Here is a 14,875-nt window from a genome sequence, read left to right as displayed (position 1 = left end):
GATGATGATGATGATTACAATACTTCTTTGCATCGGATTATAGTGAACTAGAACAACTATACATCGGATCGAGGTTGTTTACAATGTAAAGAATCCCACGGGAAGCATAAGGTTTCAGGAGGATTTTCTAGGTTAACTTAAAAAAAGGAAAAGGAAAAGAAGACGTCTAGCGATGCAAAACTTGAGATAAAAACTATCATATGCACCTCTAACCAAAACAAAATATACGTTAGGATATTTAGTGATCTTTCAAAAACAATGCTGGTATTATATGACGTTTCCAATCGTGCTATAACCCCAAATTGGGGCTCCGTTATATGTAAATAAATAAGTAGTCAGAGTAGCCTGTTTCGATCGATGTAGGACAGGCTTAACTAGCCCATCTGAAAGCAATCGAATCAAACATGCAAGTACGAAGGTCTGGATAAGCAGGGACTACAAAAAGTCAATAGTAAAACGAATTTCATCCATCCTCACCCAAGTTTAACCCCTTTTCCGCCTAATCCTCCCAATAGCTCCTGATAGCGGCACCCTTTCTTAAAATAAGGGTTTATTCATTCATTCATGTTCAGGTACACAAAGTTTAAGTGGACTTCCCGCAAGGACCTAGCGATTAAAATGAAACATCACTATAACATGCAAATCACTAGAGATGGTAATGAATAAATAAAAAAAAACAATCAAAAAAACAAACTAAAGCGCCAGTCATAATAAATGCCGACGTGTTCGGTGAATTTAATTTTTGTGGCACGAGAACCATCGCTTTTAATGGATAATTTAAGAGTTTAAAATCCAGCCGCAGACGAAAAAAAAGAAAAAAACATTAGTCAGGACTTTTGCAAAATGGACTGTATGCGTAGCTTAATAATTTAGCACAGTTGGTTGGCTGGTTTCTATCATGTGAATGACAAAACCACAACGGAAGAATACGAGAGGTTCCATGAACATGTTCTCGGCCGCCGCGAAGGGCTCGCCGCCACATCTCCACAAAACATTAGGTAAAGACGTTTTAGTAAAGATTAAGGATGTTATTAAAGCTTTTCGATTTTAGACGACTATTTGATATTCATCGATACGATGCTTATGCCGACTGCTGAAGCAGAGAAATATCCTTGTGCTAGCAACCTTTCGTTAAGTCCTGCATCCGCTGGTAATCGCGCAAAAAATGGTTGTAGATGACTTCATTAGGTTCCTGGAACTTAAATTACTGACGAAAGTAACGATGAGAGCTGACTGACGAACGCACTTGCTGGATGTACGAACTGCATGCTAACAAACCTTCACCTTAATACCTTCTCCGCGCATTCTAAACTTCTTAGAGAAGTACAGCGTCCTCACGTAATTGCCCTAATGCCTTAACAGACAAATACATTGTTCAACTGACGCTGGGTTTCCTAAAAATTTCAACACTTGGGACTTCTTTAAAACATAGGCCAAAGAAATCTTCTCGCAGGGCATGCACGGAAAAGCTTAAAACGACGGTCGTACCTCATACGCATGTAATTTCTTACAATCTGAAAAAATATTACGTAGTAGACTAAGGTTCGTGTTTTTTTTTTTGTTAAATTGTCCAAGCTTTATAAAATCGCTGACCCGAACGGCAGGAAAGTAGCACTATTAGGCACAACGACGCGTTTATCCAGTGCACAACGAACTTTGCTTGTCGTGTGTTTTTGTCCTGTGGTAAAATTTATGTAGGACAAATCGGCAAATGCTTCAATTCTAGATTACTTGGGCATGAGTACAATGTAAACAAAGTATAAACAATGCAATATGGCTCATCACTGTTCTCTATCGAGCGCTTTCCGATGTTTGACAATGTCGCGCTGTCGCCAGAGGCCGGAAACAGAATACAAGAGAGACTATTGAGCGGTTTTGATGGGCTTCGTGATCAACGTATAACATACATAAGCACCTTTTCAAACTTTCCCCTCGACAAGGAAAATGGATTTCTGCGCATGCTGTAAACTGTGTGTTTTGTAATGTCAGTGCGGTAAATATGCGTCCTCCGAGAAAAAAAATAGCTGGAAGTCAGCGCTTATCTGTATCTTCCAACCTGTTCGAACTCTTCTATGCGCTGTTCTAGACGGCCCCTACAAAAACACTAGGATTTTTTCAAAACCATGATACTAGGCTTATCTTCTACGACTACTCATACGATAGCAGTATCGCAGAACCAGAATATCATATCAGTCTTGCCAATCTTGCATTTTTTTCACAGTGGCTTGACTCTTTTAGATGTGAAGCATCTTATAGCGGAGTTCAATCCGGTGGTGGTAGTGGTGGTGGTGTGCGGCGTGACCACCCTTACTGCGCATGCGCAGGCCTTCTCCACTCCCCTCTCCCCCTCCTCCTCTCCACATCACCCCTCTCCTCCCCTCTCCTCCCCTCTCTCCTCCCTTTCCCTCTCTCCGCTCCTCCTCTCCCCTCCCCTTTCCCCCCTTCCCCTTTCCTTTCCCCCTCTCCACTTCCCCTCTCCCCTTTCCCCCTCACCACTCCACCTCTGAAACCCGGGCTCTACATGCCGACACACTGCTTCGCATCGCCTCATGGTCCCCTTAGCGGGAGATGGTGTGATTTTTCATAGCTTTTATCATACCTGGATTTAGCTCAGCTCATCACCATTCTAGCCGAGTTAACCGCGATAAAGCCGTGTAATATCCCCAGCCTGGCACTGCAGCGATTTTTTTTTTTTTTTTCGTACGCACTTCGGAAGATTGGAATGGTCTTCTTGCTGACAGCGTGCGCCACTGCACCTCGATCCTCCCCCCTCCGCTCCCCCCCCCCCCCTAAAAAAAAGGACATCGGAAAACATTTACTCTGTTAAATTGTTGCCCACCCCCGATGTAAAACCTCTAAACAGGGGTCTTTGAGGTATAGGAAATAGAGAAAAATAAAAATTATTCACCTCACGCATGTATTTTACGAAGGCGATTTTAATTATGCGATAGTAGTCTACACAAGATGCACTGCAATTACCGCGCTCCATAGAAGAGTACACTGTGTTCATGAGTGAACATGCATCACAAAACTTCGTACGGATTCGTTGACACTTGTGAATCTCTCTTAACGTCAAAGTAACATCGACAGCGCGACATAAGCACGTCATGGTGGCTGTCTTCGCTTGACATGTTCCCGACAGTATCAACTCGAAATGACGAGCAATACATTTGGTCGCAGCTGCACGAACTCGCAGGCATACTTTATATTCCTAAGCAACGTCACAAGAGCATCACTGAAGACTCTCTGGCAGCATAGTTTGTCAAAGCAGCCTTAGAAAACCAAATATATTCCTAATGAATGCGTACTTGAGCAGCTTAACAAATATACACATACTATGTAAAAGAACTACTTCAGCTGATGCAGTTGGACGGTTAGACAGATATCCCTTGCGTTGAAGTCTGTCATCTGCACCAACGGAGTTTAGAGTGGGCTGCGAACTTCCCCTTTCGTTATAATGTTAACAAGCCTCATCGTCCTTGTTTGTATGCACATATTCAAGCTTACGTATAACAAGCGTGCCGCTCTTCGAAACACCGATGCTCAGAAGTGTCAGATGAGAGAACAAAGGTGTTTACAGCTTGGGAGCTATGGGAGACAGGAATTAATGATAGAGCACTTGCTGCACATACACTGTCCGCCATAACAGCACGCTAGGACAATAATAGCGCGGGCGCAATGTGCCGATTGGGAGTGGCCGTGAATGAGTGATCACAGCATACGGATGGTCAGCTTTGCGTGTTCGCTACGTGTAGTGAAAGTAGGCGGCACGTATATGTGTTGCTGCCCAATGGGATGTCATCAACTCGCTGAACCGATTGTGCGAAAATCAAGACGGCATGGAAAGCCCGCGGAATTTTCTAGTTTCTCAAGGGGGTTAACTGTTACCGGGCCTATTTGGCGGCATGCTAACAACAATTTCAACAATGCGTGCGCTGGCACGCATTGTTGTGAGATGGCAGATGCTCTTCACCGGCGGAGAACAGTGCGTGACGTGATGGTAATAAACAGTGTAATGAGCAGAATGTACAGATGATGACGTGTGAGGGCGCGACAGAGTCATTCTGTTTTGCCCTCGTTGACGAAGGCGTCTGACGAAGGCGTCTCGACGTTTGTGTCCGTCATGACGGTCTCGTGCAGGCGCGTGTACGAGGGCCGCCGCTTTCGCAGCGGCGAGATGGCCGCGATGGTGATCTTCACCTCGGCCTTCGTCTTGGTCAGCGTCGTCTTCATCATGGTTTGCGTGAACGACTCCACGGGTATGTCGTCCACGTGCGTCACGATGTCCCCCGGGAAGATGGTCTTGCCGGGCGAGCTCACGTTCAGGTTGCCCACTTTCTGCGCCGCGCGAAGACGCCAAAGGGCGAGAGAGCAAGAATGTGCTGACGACATGCAGTGATATTACTGACAAAACTATCATTGCACAAAATCTTACAAGCAATCAGCTTGCCTCCCATGCTCTCTCCCCTGTTCGCCTCCTATGGACAAGACAAAACAAACTCGCCTCCCATGAACAGGACAAAAGCTGGATGAATATGCTTGTCTGGTGGAATTTGCCGATGGCTGTTAGGAAAAGGTTACTCCTTCGCTCTTCCTTACTTGGCCCACATCACTAACTAAGCTCCACGGGTATGCGCCTGGACATGACAGAATTTGCCTTTTTTTTCGAAGTTAATGCCTTTACCGCTTGCAAACCACTTACTCACTGACTTCAATACTTTCTTCCGCACTTATCGCCAACCATAAGGACAAAAATTGTACATCTATTGTCGTTGCGAAACTTCTAAAAATTTGTAAAAATTATTAAGAATTGCGCAGAATTGGCGCAGTGCTTCTCTACAAAGGACTGCGCGGTGACTTTTCTAGTAACGAGCATTTTTAAGACAATCTCTGTTTCGCATTTTTTAAATAATTGTTTCCCGCAAAATAGTTCTCGGCCACCGCCGCAATATTCAAATCGCTGCAGGAAACAGAAAAAAATCATTTTATTTGCCTCCAAGAAAATAGGTTATTGACAAGAATTGTGCAGTGAAGTGCTTGACCGTGAGGTTACATAATGCAGCCAATGAAGGCCAAACACAATGTCTGGGACATCTGGCGTGGAATTATCCTCTAGTTATTCGCAAAAGTAACAGTCTACAGAGTTTACAGTACACTTCGATCGAGTGCATGGCGGTTGGCGCTGAGTTGGCAGATGTGTACGTGCAACCTAGCCTGCCTGATGATCATACAAGGAATCTCATTGCACCAATACTGCTATTTTGATTGAACATTTGTAAGCCTGCCTTGCCTCCTTTCTTACGGCTTAGTGTCGCAGTGCGGGCAAAAGCCTCTTAGGGCCGTTCACCTCGCCTGCTGGCATTGCATTCAGTGAGGCCAACACGAAAGCGCATTCAGTTAAGTGCCGCGTGCGCGCTTCGCTGTAGGACACGTTTCTACAGCCGTTCGTCAGACTTTGGCATGCCATTGGTAAAGTCAAGAAAGAAAAATCTGTTTCACAGTTATTGACGTACTTATACCAGGGTCGAAGGTGGCACTCGCCCCTTCTTTGTCAGCGAGTATGGGGGGAGCCTTTCCCCGCCCCCAGTTTTGATAGCGTTCGCTGTCGGCAGCCCACTGGCCGCGAAGTTTTGTTTCGGCATAGCAGTTACGTAATCAACTGATTTTTATTACGTATTCCGTGCTTTATCTGCAGCGAACATTGTATTTCGGGCCCCACCACATCGCCCGGTAGATTCTGTCGATGCGAGCCACCTGCGTGCGCGAGCCTTTTGCGCTCTTCGCGCCAGCCTTGTGGACGGGGCTGTATCTGCGCAGATCTGGTTACAGCAACTTGAGCCTGTGTCACATACATACGCCTAATTACCGGAGGGGCGACGGGGAATGGTGCACATGGCTGCTGCCCCCCCCCCTTTATTTCTCAAAACGGGAATTGACGGCTGCATGCATGCACTTGACTGCAGTCGAAAGTCTGAAGAAGTCTTTTGTGATCAGAGTGCATCTTCGCAGGAAATACATACGTAGAACAAACCGACAAATTAAAAAATAATAATAAAGTAAGAAACTGGTATATGTTGAAACAGCGCAGCAGTCCTCACAAATGAAACAAATTTCAGCGAGTATCTTTATCCGGCGTCGCTTCTTGTCCATACAACTGCAATAGCCTTGAAATCAAACGACGGAAATATTAAGGCGAAAGCCTTACGTACGTGTCTCGTTGCGCGGCCCCTCGAGAAAAACACGGCAGGCGAATGAAGTGGCACAAAAACCCGCGTCACCTACGTCAATAATGACGTCATGCTATGTCGTCACAAAGCTTCCAATTCTGTGACGTCATAATGACGTCATCAAATACTTCATAACAACGTCATCACATGACGTCATCAGATGGCATCACCACTTGGTCAAAGTTGAACCGATCCCGGATGAAATGCAACACCAAGGGAGGTGCATAAAGCTTCAGGGGGCGGGGGGTAGGAAGGGGGAGCAATGCAATCGACTGAGATTGTCATGGTAATCAATGCGTGTCTCTCGCACTGTGGCTCGTTATGTCTTGCAACAAGTCTGGTCCGGGACTGTATAACTTAATGATTACCAGGTGGGAAGCAGGCGTTCAGCTTCAAGTGTTAGAGAGTGTAACATGCTGCAGCAATTTTATTCCAATCTACGCGCAGTACTTTAGTTCATGTATACATAATACATTTGATTCGATATGCCGGGTTCGCCTTTCTAATGTGCTTGAATTCGATTCGAACGCTCCTACTTTTTAGACCATTCTCTTCAACATTCTGGTGAGATTGGTTTAATTCGTAAATGTTTTGCGCGGGTTTGCTTGCAAATGTGTGCGTGGACAAATAATCCAGCTGTAGTGATGTCAGCAGAGCAAGCGGGTCCCCCCCCCCTCCCTCCCTCCTTTTCCTGGACTAGTTGATACGACGCCGTGCGCAGTCTTCCTGCTCGCATTCGAAGGACAGTGTTTTCTTTCGCGCTGTTCTGCTCCTTCTCAAAAGCATAATTCCACCGTATTCCATGATGACGAAGCGAGACGCGCGTGTTACCTGGACGATGTGGTACCTGGTGTGGCTCTTCTGTTGCTCGTTGTACGTCTTCACTTCCATCGTCTTGAAGCCGTAGCCGTTGCCGCTCCCCGTGCATCCTCCGCGCACCGCACGAAGCACGATTGTCTCTCGGCGACACGAACTCAAGATTGCCTGTATATCTCTCCTGCAGATCGATCCAAGTGTCCATTTGACCCTCTGTTCTAGTTCTACAATGCCTTTTATTTATACAAGAGTGAATCCAACATGGTTATTGACAAGTTCACTTGCGTGAACAACGGCTTCAAAGTGCTCGGAAAACAAACCCAAGCAGCGGCATCCAGAACACTGTTTTCCACCCTTACAAAATTTGATTCAAACAATCTGTATAGTGCCTGTAGACTTCTTGTAGACAAATTTGCCTTTCTGTAGATCTACAGTTTTGTCTAAATAAAATTTATTAACAATGAATAGATAAAAGTAGCAAATTGCATGTTACTCTTTGTCTAATTGTGTTCTATAGATTGTCTATAAGTAAAAATAAAAAAACCGTATGTCATTTTTTGTCTAATTGTATTCTATAGATTGTCTATATACAAAAGTAACAAAAGCGTATGTTTCTTTTTTTTTCTATTTTCAGTTTATATACAATTTATAGATAAAATACAATTTGGCATATTTTTTGTCTAAATTCAGACCGTAGATTTTCTATAAAGAAAAACCAATAAGATGTCTAATCTTATTTGTTTAAGCCTAGTCTATAGAAGCTCTATAAGCTAAAGCCAATAAGTTTTTCTTCTATTTGCCTAATCCAAGGTTATCTATAAAGAATATCTGAATGTCCCATCGGGCCTGTACGCTAGATGTCAAACAAACTAAGGGGCTTCATTTGATTGAACCACCATACCTCAGGTCGGGCGCGGAGGTGTGGTTTGAAACTTCGCGAGAAGTCTGTATTGTGTGCGCGTCGTTCTTTCCCACCGTTATGTCCACTAAAATCTGATATAAAGTTCTGAGAACATGATTGTATATATATTGTTTATATATGTCATTGTTTCAAGAGCAAGGTTATGGCCACGCAGGTTTTTGACGATAGTGGCTGCCGAAGGCCCTTGCTGCTGCATTCCAAGAACTGTTTACTTCCCGTTTTTACTCCCGGAAAGTTAGGAACCAAAGTCAGCCCAATGTGAGAACTTCATCGCTTCAATTTTAAGCCGCCGCGGTGGTGTAGCGGTTAAGGTGCTCGGCTGCTCACCCGAAGGTCGCGGGTTCGATCCCGGCCAGGCGGTCGCATTTCCATGGAAGCGAAATGCTAGAGGCCGGCATACTGTGCGCTGTCAGTGCACGTTAAAGAACACCAGATGGTCGAAATTGCCGGAGCCCGCCACTACGGCGTCTCTCATAATCGTGGTTTTCGGACGTTAAACCCCAGATATTATTATTATTCATTATTTTTCCATCCATTGGGAAGTATGTTGTCCTTTGAACCCTGTACCTGCCTATGAGCGCGGGTTCCTTACTTCCGACTCTCCTGGGAGCAACGATGCTATAAAAACGCATCGGAACCTCGTGAGTTTTGTCTTGTAAAAAGTCGGATTTTTAACGAACACAGTAATTCATAAAAGAAACTAAACTCACTGCAAGGACTGTGTGGTTTTTTTCGCATTCGTTGCTACTATGCAAAGGACAACTTATTTCGTGGAATACTAGAAAGCGCAGTTTCGAAGCGAGACAATGGGCACACAGTAAACGGAGGACAATTCAGCCCTTTTGTAGCGATGCGCAATGCTTTATTCTATGCTAGCCTTATCTACCGCTCACGGCGGGCTGATCCCGTTCATAACGCAGGCAGGTTGTCACCCTGGAGAATGGAAGCGCCAATAGCACGAAAAGACATGGGCATCTTAGAAGGAATCGCTGCAAAATACCGGCCTAAAACCCGCATACAGCGAGCATCACATAGCGTAGAGACTGGGAGATATCCAGACTCAGAGAGTCTCGGCGTACGTCGCTGCCCCAATCTTTAAAAACCTGCCAATCCAGTACTTATTCTGAAATTTTCTCATAGATGTCGGATCCTTTCCGCAAGGTAAACTCTACGGTTTCAGCTCCCTTTAGGCCGCATTTAACGTTATGCTCAAGAGAGTATCAGTAATGAAAGGTGGTCGGGCCTTAAGCTCTTGCGTTCTTTTGTATTCTCCCTGCGGCCTTACGTTCGGCAACCGGAGTGCATAAGGATGCCGGTTGGCGAACGGAAGGCTGCAGGAACTTGCGCGCTGCGCAGGCAGAATAAAAGGCGTCTTCTTCATTGGCGATACTTTCAATGGTTTTCAGCCATTAAATTCCAACTGTTTTGAGACATTTTCACATGAATATGGATTGCTTTTGCTTTACAGCGAGCTCCATAGCAATGTGGAGCACCATGCTGCACATGGCGGCGGTCCCGTAGATAACCCAGAAACAATGAAAGAATGCGAAGCATGCGGTACGTGGCCGGCTGCACTCAAAATGCAAAACAAATAGTAACGAAGGGCTCATGAACGCGCCAATGACTTCCACCGCGAAACTAAGGCAAACTTCAGTACACACCAATTTTATTGACATGCTGCTGAGCACGAATCCGCATTTGATGAGGCTTTGAATCCATAGAAAGCCGGCGCATCATGTAGAACACACCGAGCGAACTATGTAATGTACAATGCCTAGCTCAAGAGACTTGTGCGAAAATGCGGGATGTTTAAAAATACCCTTAATTCTAATCGTGAGGCTATAAATATGAGGCGAAAAAAAAAGAAACAAATTTTGAGCTACTGAAGATAAACCCGACGTCATCGGTTCTTTTGCTTTCTTTTATACAGAATATGCCATCACTTTTTTCATTTTTCTATCCGATAGAAGCTCTCCTCCTGACATTGATGCAATAAGTTCCACAAACGGCTCATAGACCGTCATTTTTTGAACGCATGAGCTCCCATGAAAACCTCGTTAACAAGTATACATTTACTTTCTGGTAGATGCCGCTTTGTGCGCTGCAGGCCCAGTGTGTATCATGCCGAAACGCCACACGTTTTAGGCAGTGTTGTATCCGTTACCGAAAAAAAGTAACTACCAACTCTACTCGTTACGCTAAAGGACAAGGAACGCGTTACCGCCCTGCGTTACGCATAAACAAAGTTAACGCGTTACCGTTACAGTTACAGCAAAAAAGTAACGGACGTTACTTCTGGCGTTGCCCCTTAGAAATCCTAATCAGTATGTCTTCGCCTCAAGAACCTACAATAGCAACTTTATAAAACCCATATTTATATGTCACATTATAGTGGTCGCCTAAACAAAAATTTTACCCGAAATACTGAATAAACGAGAACAATTTGCACAAATATGCCGTATCTTCGCAGTACTATAGTGGCCTAAAGTTGCCTATATAGTTACATGTGATGGCTTCTAGTTCTGGGGCACATGGGCAAGCTATTTTTCGGAATGGGTCAATAAACACAAAGGGATCGCGTTCATCATCAACGCTCTCCGCAATGAAACTATTACTGAACAAACTTGCAGTAATTATGACGTCGTGCTTCTACTACCAAAATAAATGCGCAAATTTCGTATCAATAAAAGAATGCTTAAAAATGTTAAATGGCATAAATTTGGGGAACATTATTTGCGCATAAAAAGAAGTCTTTTTTTTTTCAATTTCGCCTGTGTAATTGCCGCAAATATTGCGACTGCGCATGTGAATGCGTTCAAGGTCAGCCTCGCTTGCTTAGGAGTTCAATAATCATAAACGTAGGCGCAGTTGCAAATAGCAAGAAGCAAAACTAATTTTGAATAGGAAGTTTATAAACAGTGCTAGACTAGTGCAGGAACAGTTTCCTAATGTAAGAACAAACTGCTGATTATAAGCAACAGCTGCGTTTCAATCGGTCAGCTTGACTCGCTGATTAGCGAATACTTCCGCACCTGTGCTATAGACAGGAGCTCGACGTACGCACTATATGGTATTCCTGTATTCACTTTAAGGAAGAGCTGCACCGGATGAACACGCGGAAAGTTTTCCTTGAGCCCGCTCATGGCGATGACATGCGACATCAGAGGTACATAGACAGTCACTCATCTTCAGTTGGCGATTACGTTCAGAAGGTATTTCCAAAGAAGTCATCCTGACAGTCGCTCATCTTCAGTTGGCGCTTACGTTCAGAAGGTATTCAAAAAGAAGTCATCCTCTTTAGTGCTGGAGCTTACACCGAGTCTTGGATGTACACAAGCCGAGCAGACCTCGACAGTTCGCTTTTGACGGTTACAAGGACCGCATTACACTTCGCTTCATCGACAATCAACGACAACTTGAACCTCGGCAGCAAGGTAGCCGTAACTATAGCAGATAAATTTAATAAATTTCAGAAATTTACTCCCCATTGTAATTTCCCCCGCGCAAAGAAGGACCCCGTGCGGAGTCGCTTTGTCAACGCTTGGCGGGCCGACCGCAGCCTGCTGCAGCGACAAAATAACGTCGGGGCGAGTTCTGAGAAAGACTCTCCTACAACAAGAATGAATTTTATCTAAGACTGCGTGGATAATTGGAACGAAAAGTAACGAGTAACGTGACACCTCACGTTACTGAAGCATGGTAACGAAAGTACGTTCCGCGTTACAGCTCCAGAATAGTAACGAGTACGTTAGTAAGTTACTGAAAAATGTAACGCGTTACCGCCAACACTGGTTTTAGGTCACCTCGTCTGCGGGCAGACTGCATTATTCGAGAAGGATGCGAGGGCTTTTGCTTTTTTTTTTTTTGAGCTGTCCCGTGTAATACACGATCGTAGCCCTGTGATTCACGCGTTACGCATGTGAGCCATTTTACGGTCTGCGCAGATTGCTCTTCTTGCTCACCTCGTGTTGAGAATGCGGAATGCGCTCGAGGAGAGCACAGTGATGATGACCTGGTCGCCGGTCGAGTTGAGCAGTTTCTTCACCTGCGGCAGGGGCATCTTGCCGATGGACGTCCCATTAACAGCCACCACCACGTCCCCCTGGAGCAGCTGCGACCGCTGGGCGGGGCTGCCCCGCTTCACGCTCTGCGCTTACCCGGAAAACGAAAAACAAGTCCACTGTCTCGGGACCTGACGCACATCATTGTCTACTTCGCAATACTTTCTTATGGATTAGAGCGCATTTTCGCGATATTAAGACGAAATAAAACGCACGGTCTTGAGTTTTAAGACTCAAAGGCTCGAGAAAAAAAAGGGGCATCAGAGAGAGAATGAAGAGATAATTCCGAACCCCAGAGAGAGTAAATCAAGTATATAAAAGCGGACGCCTGCGAAGGCTACCACGGGACCGGCAGAATGTTTCTAACCGATTCTTCTCTATTTTTTTCGAACCGGTCACCTCTCGCTTCGCAGCGCGTGGCGCTAACCACTACACCACAAAACGCATATCCTTCAGGTAGCTAACGGCAAGCGTTATATACACACCCTTTACCGCTGGCAGGACTCCGAGACGGCAGATGCTTATAAGCGTTTCTTCATTACCAGCGAGATGGCGCGAGGAGCGCAACGAGCGCATTTAAATGGACACTAAAGAGATTTCAACTTTCAAGTTATTGCAGCTAGCGTTGATACTGGCAGCTACAGAAATGTTACGGCATTGAATTCACTAGTAGTGTGGAGTCAACAAGTCATCAGACGACAATTTATGTGGCCACGATTTACTTCATACTGAGTATAGCGAAAACGCCATATCAAGATGAGTGAAAGAAAGGACGGTGACAAGCGCTATTTTTTTAAAACATGATGCATTTCTTGGCGAACGAAAGGCACTTTGAGCTCATATCTTCATGTTCAACAATCCGACATCATCCAATCAATTCTTTGCTGCGATGTCCCATGCTTTTCAATCTTTGTCACTCTCACGCTCCAGCTCCAGTAACTACGTCCTGCGCTGAAAATTTGCTGGAAGTAGTCCCTTACCTCAACCATATAATAGAATTTGTCTCCTTCGCCCTTCACTCTTTCGAGGTTGACACCAAAGCTCCAGAACTTTCCTAGGCTCCTTCTCCGAAAGAGAATCACGTCTAGCTTCTCTGAAGACCGTGCCGTTTGCGTTTCACTCATTCCTAGACACAAAAAATAATACAAGCAATACGACAGTTACAAATAATTACAACAAAAAGAACACGCTAAAGACCCATGCAGCATATTCTATGCATGGAAGCTCAACACAGAACAGAATATTAGGAAGCAGGCGGCATAAATCGACAAGATAGCGAGCGCTGCCTATAGTGTGCCAGTAAACAAAAATGCAGTAATCGAACATATTAGTCTTAACGGCATTCGTTGTCGCATTTAGCGTGGTCAAAAATTTATTATTATTATTATTGTTAATTAGGCATTAGGGCGAAAGGTTTGAGGGACCGTGTTTGAACAGCATGTTTAGTCGATTCTCGGGTGCATAACGTCACAATGGCGCAGAATAACGACAAAGCGCACATATGATTCATTTTGATTCCATGGCCACTAAAGCACTGTGTGAGAAAGAGCACGATTACCACCGCGTGTTCAGGCTGTATTGGTGTTGAAGTGGACCACAACCTGCGGTAATGGTATGCCAGAATACCTGAAGGAGGAGAGCATACTGTGTGCGGCGCTCGTTGTGCCCATCATGATATAGAGTAAAAAATTTAGCGATTAAGTTTGTTGCCGTAGCAGTGGTGTTTGGCTGTATGCCTTCGATACAAAGTAATGAACGCGTGACGTCTGACTCTATTTCGTGACAACATATTTCCACTCTACAGTGATGCGCACAATGATAACAGTATCAAGTAAAAGAGTTTATGCGAAGAGTGCAACCGTATGCGCCAATATTTCTAAAAGTATAATGAGTAAAGCTCATTAATCTTTGTGCTTATATTCTTTGAAACCACAGGCTGAAGTTTTGCTTCAAGTCTGTGGTTTGAAATGTAGACTAAAACCTGCGGTCGGTCCTTTCAAAGCTTGGGCTAAATCCATGCTTACGCAACCGCGTAAGGACAGACGTCTGCTTTCGTCTTTCCGCGTATATTCGTTAAATCAGCGCTCCAGTAACGAAATAATGGAAAATTTAAGTAAGAAGGTTTTTAATGATATTTCTCGCCCACTGAAGGCCTAGCACTGCGTGGCGCTTTCGATTCTAATGACCTTTCCATTCTTGAACTGGATGCCACCTGGTTTCATTTTGTGTTCCATTGATCGAAAAGTATGGCAAACGCTATCAAACTCACCGGACATCGCTCCAGCTCCAATCATGCTGTCGCCGACTGAAACTCTTCTGTAATCGATTTCAGAGGATTCCATTCCGGATGTGTTCATAAAGTTGTCATCCACGTCGATGGCCTTTTTTGCTTTCAGCTGCACGAAAGCAAAATAAAAGAAAGATGTGCAACTTTCCAGGAGCGCTACGCTATCTTATCTAAATGCTGAAATACGCTGTGACCTTTTGCAAAACTAAGGCTGTATTATAATACGTAGACTATGAGAGACTGATATATCCAGATCCGTGAACGGAGCTCGTATCGTACTACTAGCGACTGCATTTGAGAATTGATTCATAGGTAAAGCAGGTCAGAGCATAACCAACGAGAGGAGTTATAAGCCAAACAAGATGGCTTGAAATGATGAGAATTCGTCGAACAGCGAATACCACTGGACTCGACGTTGCGCAAATTTCTTTTGTCGAAACGTTTGCTCCAGCGACATTTCCGGTTTGACAGCATCTGTTTACTGGAGGGGGGCTCTAAGTTCGTTAATACAGAGATTACAGAATTACTAAATGCCATGATACGAACTTTTCTCGGCGTTTGC

The 14,875-nt window shown here is 44.7% G+C and overlaps 1 protein-coding gene across 1 annotated transcript; it reads right to left on the bottom strand.

Moving 5' to 3' along the window:
• Positions 1–4,039: 4,039 nt before the first annotated feature.
• Positions 4,040–12,235, bottom strand: LOC125757006 (uncharacterized). Its single transcript, XM_049412075.1, has 3 exons — positions 11,928–12,235; positions 7,059–7,224; positions 4,040–4,338 (listed from the first exon to the last, which is right to left on the bottom strand). Exons 1-3 carry the CDS (start codon positions 12,023–12,025, stop codon positions 4,060–4,062), a joined length of 543 nt encoding a protein of 180 aa, XP_049268032.1. The 5' UTR covers positions 12,026–12,235; the 3' UTR covers positions 4,040–4,059.
• Positions 12,236–14,875: the final 2,640 nt, after the last annotated feature.

The sequence above is a fragment of the Rhipicephalus sanguineus genome, chromosome 1 (genome assembly GCF_013339695.2).
Source record: "Rhipicephalus sanguineus isolate Rsan-2018 chromosome 1, BIME_Rsan_1.4, whole genome shotgun sequence".
NCBI classification, from domain to species: Eukaryota; Metazoa; Arthropoda; class Arachnida; order Ixodida; family Ixodidae; genus Rhipicephalus; species Rhipicephalus sanguineus.
Note: the sequence above shows the minus strand (reverse complement) of the source record. Positions and strands in the feature narration are given on the sequence as shown.

What these genes read in the sequence shown, in the direction of transcription:
- LOC125757006 (XM_049412075.1), bottom strand. Translation starts at nt 12,025, where the DNA reads ATGCCCCTGCCGCAGGTGAAGAAACTGCTCAACTCGACCGGCGACCAG. An exon ending in TTCCGCATTCTCAACACGAG is followed by an intron (nt 7,225 to 11,927) that starts GTGAGCAAGAAG and finishes ATCGATCTGCAG; the next exon opens with GAGAGATATACAGGCAATCT. An exon ending in CCAGGTACCACATCGTCCAG is followed by an intron (nt 4,339 to 7,058) that starts GTAACACGCGCG and finishes CGCGCGGCGCAG; the next exon opens with AAAGTGGGCAACCTGAACGT.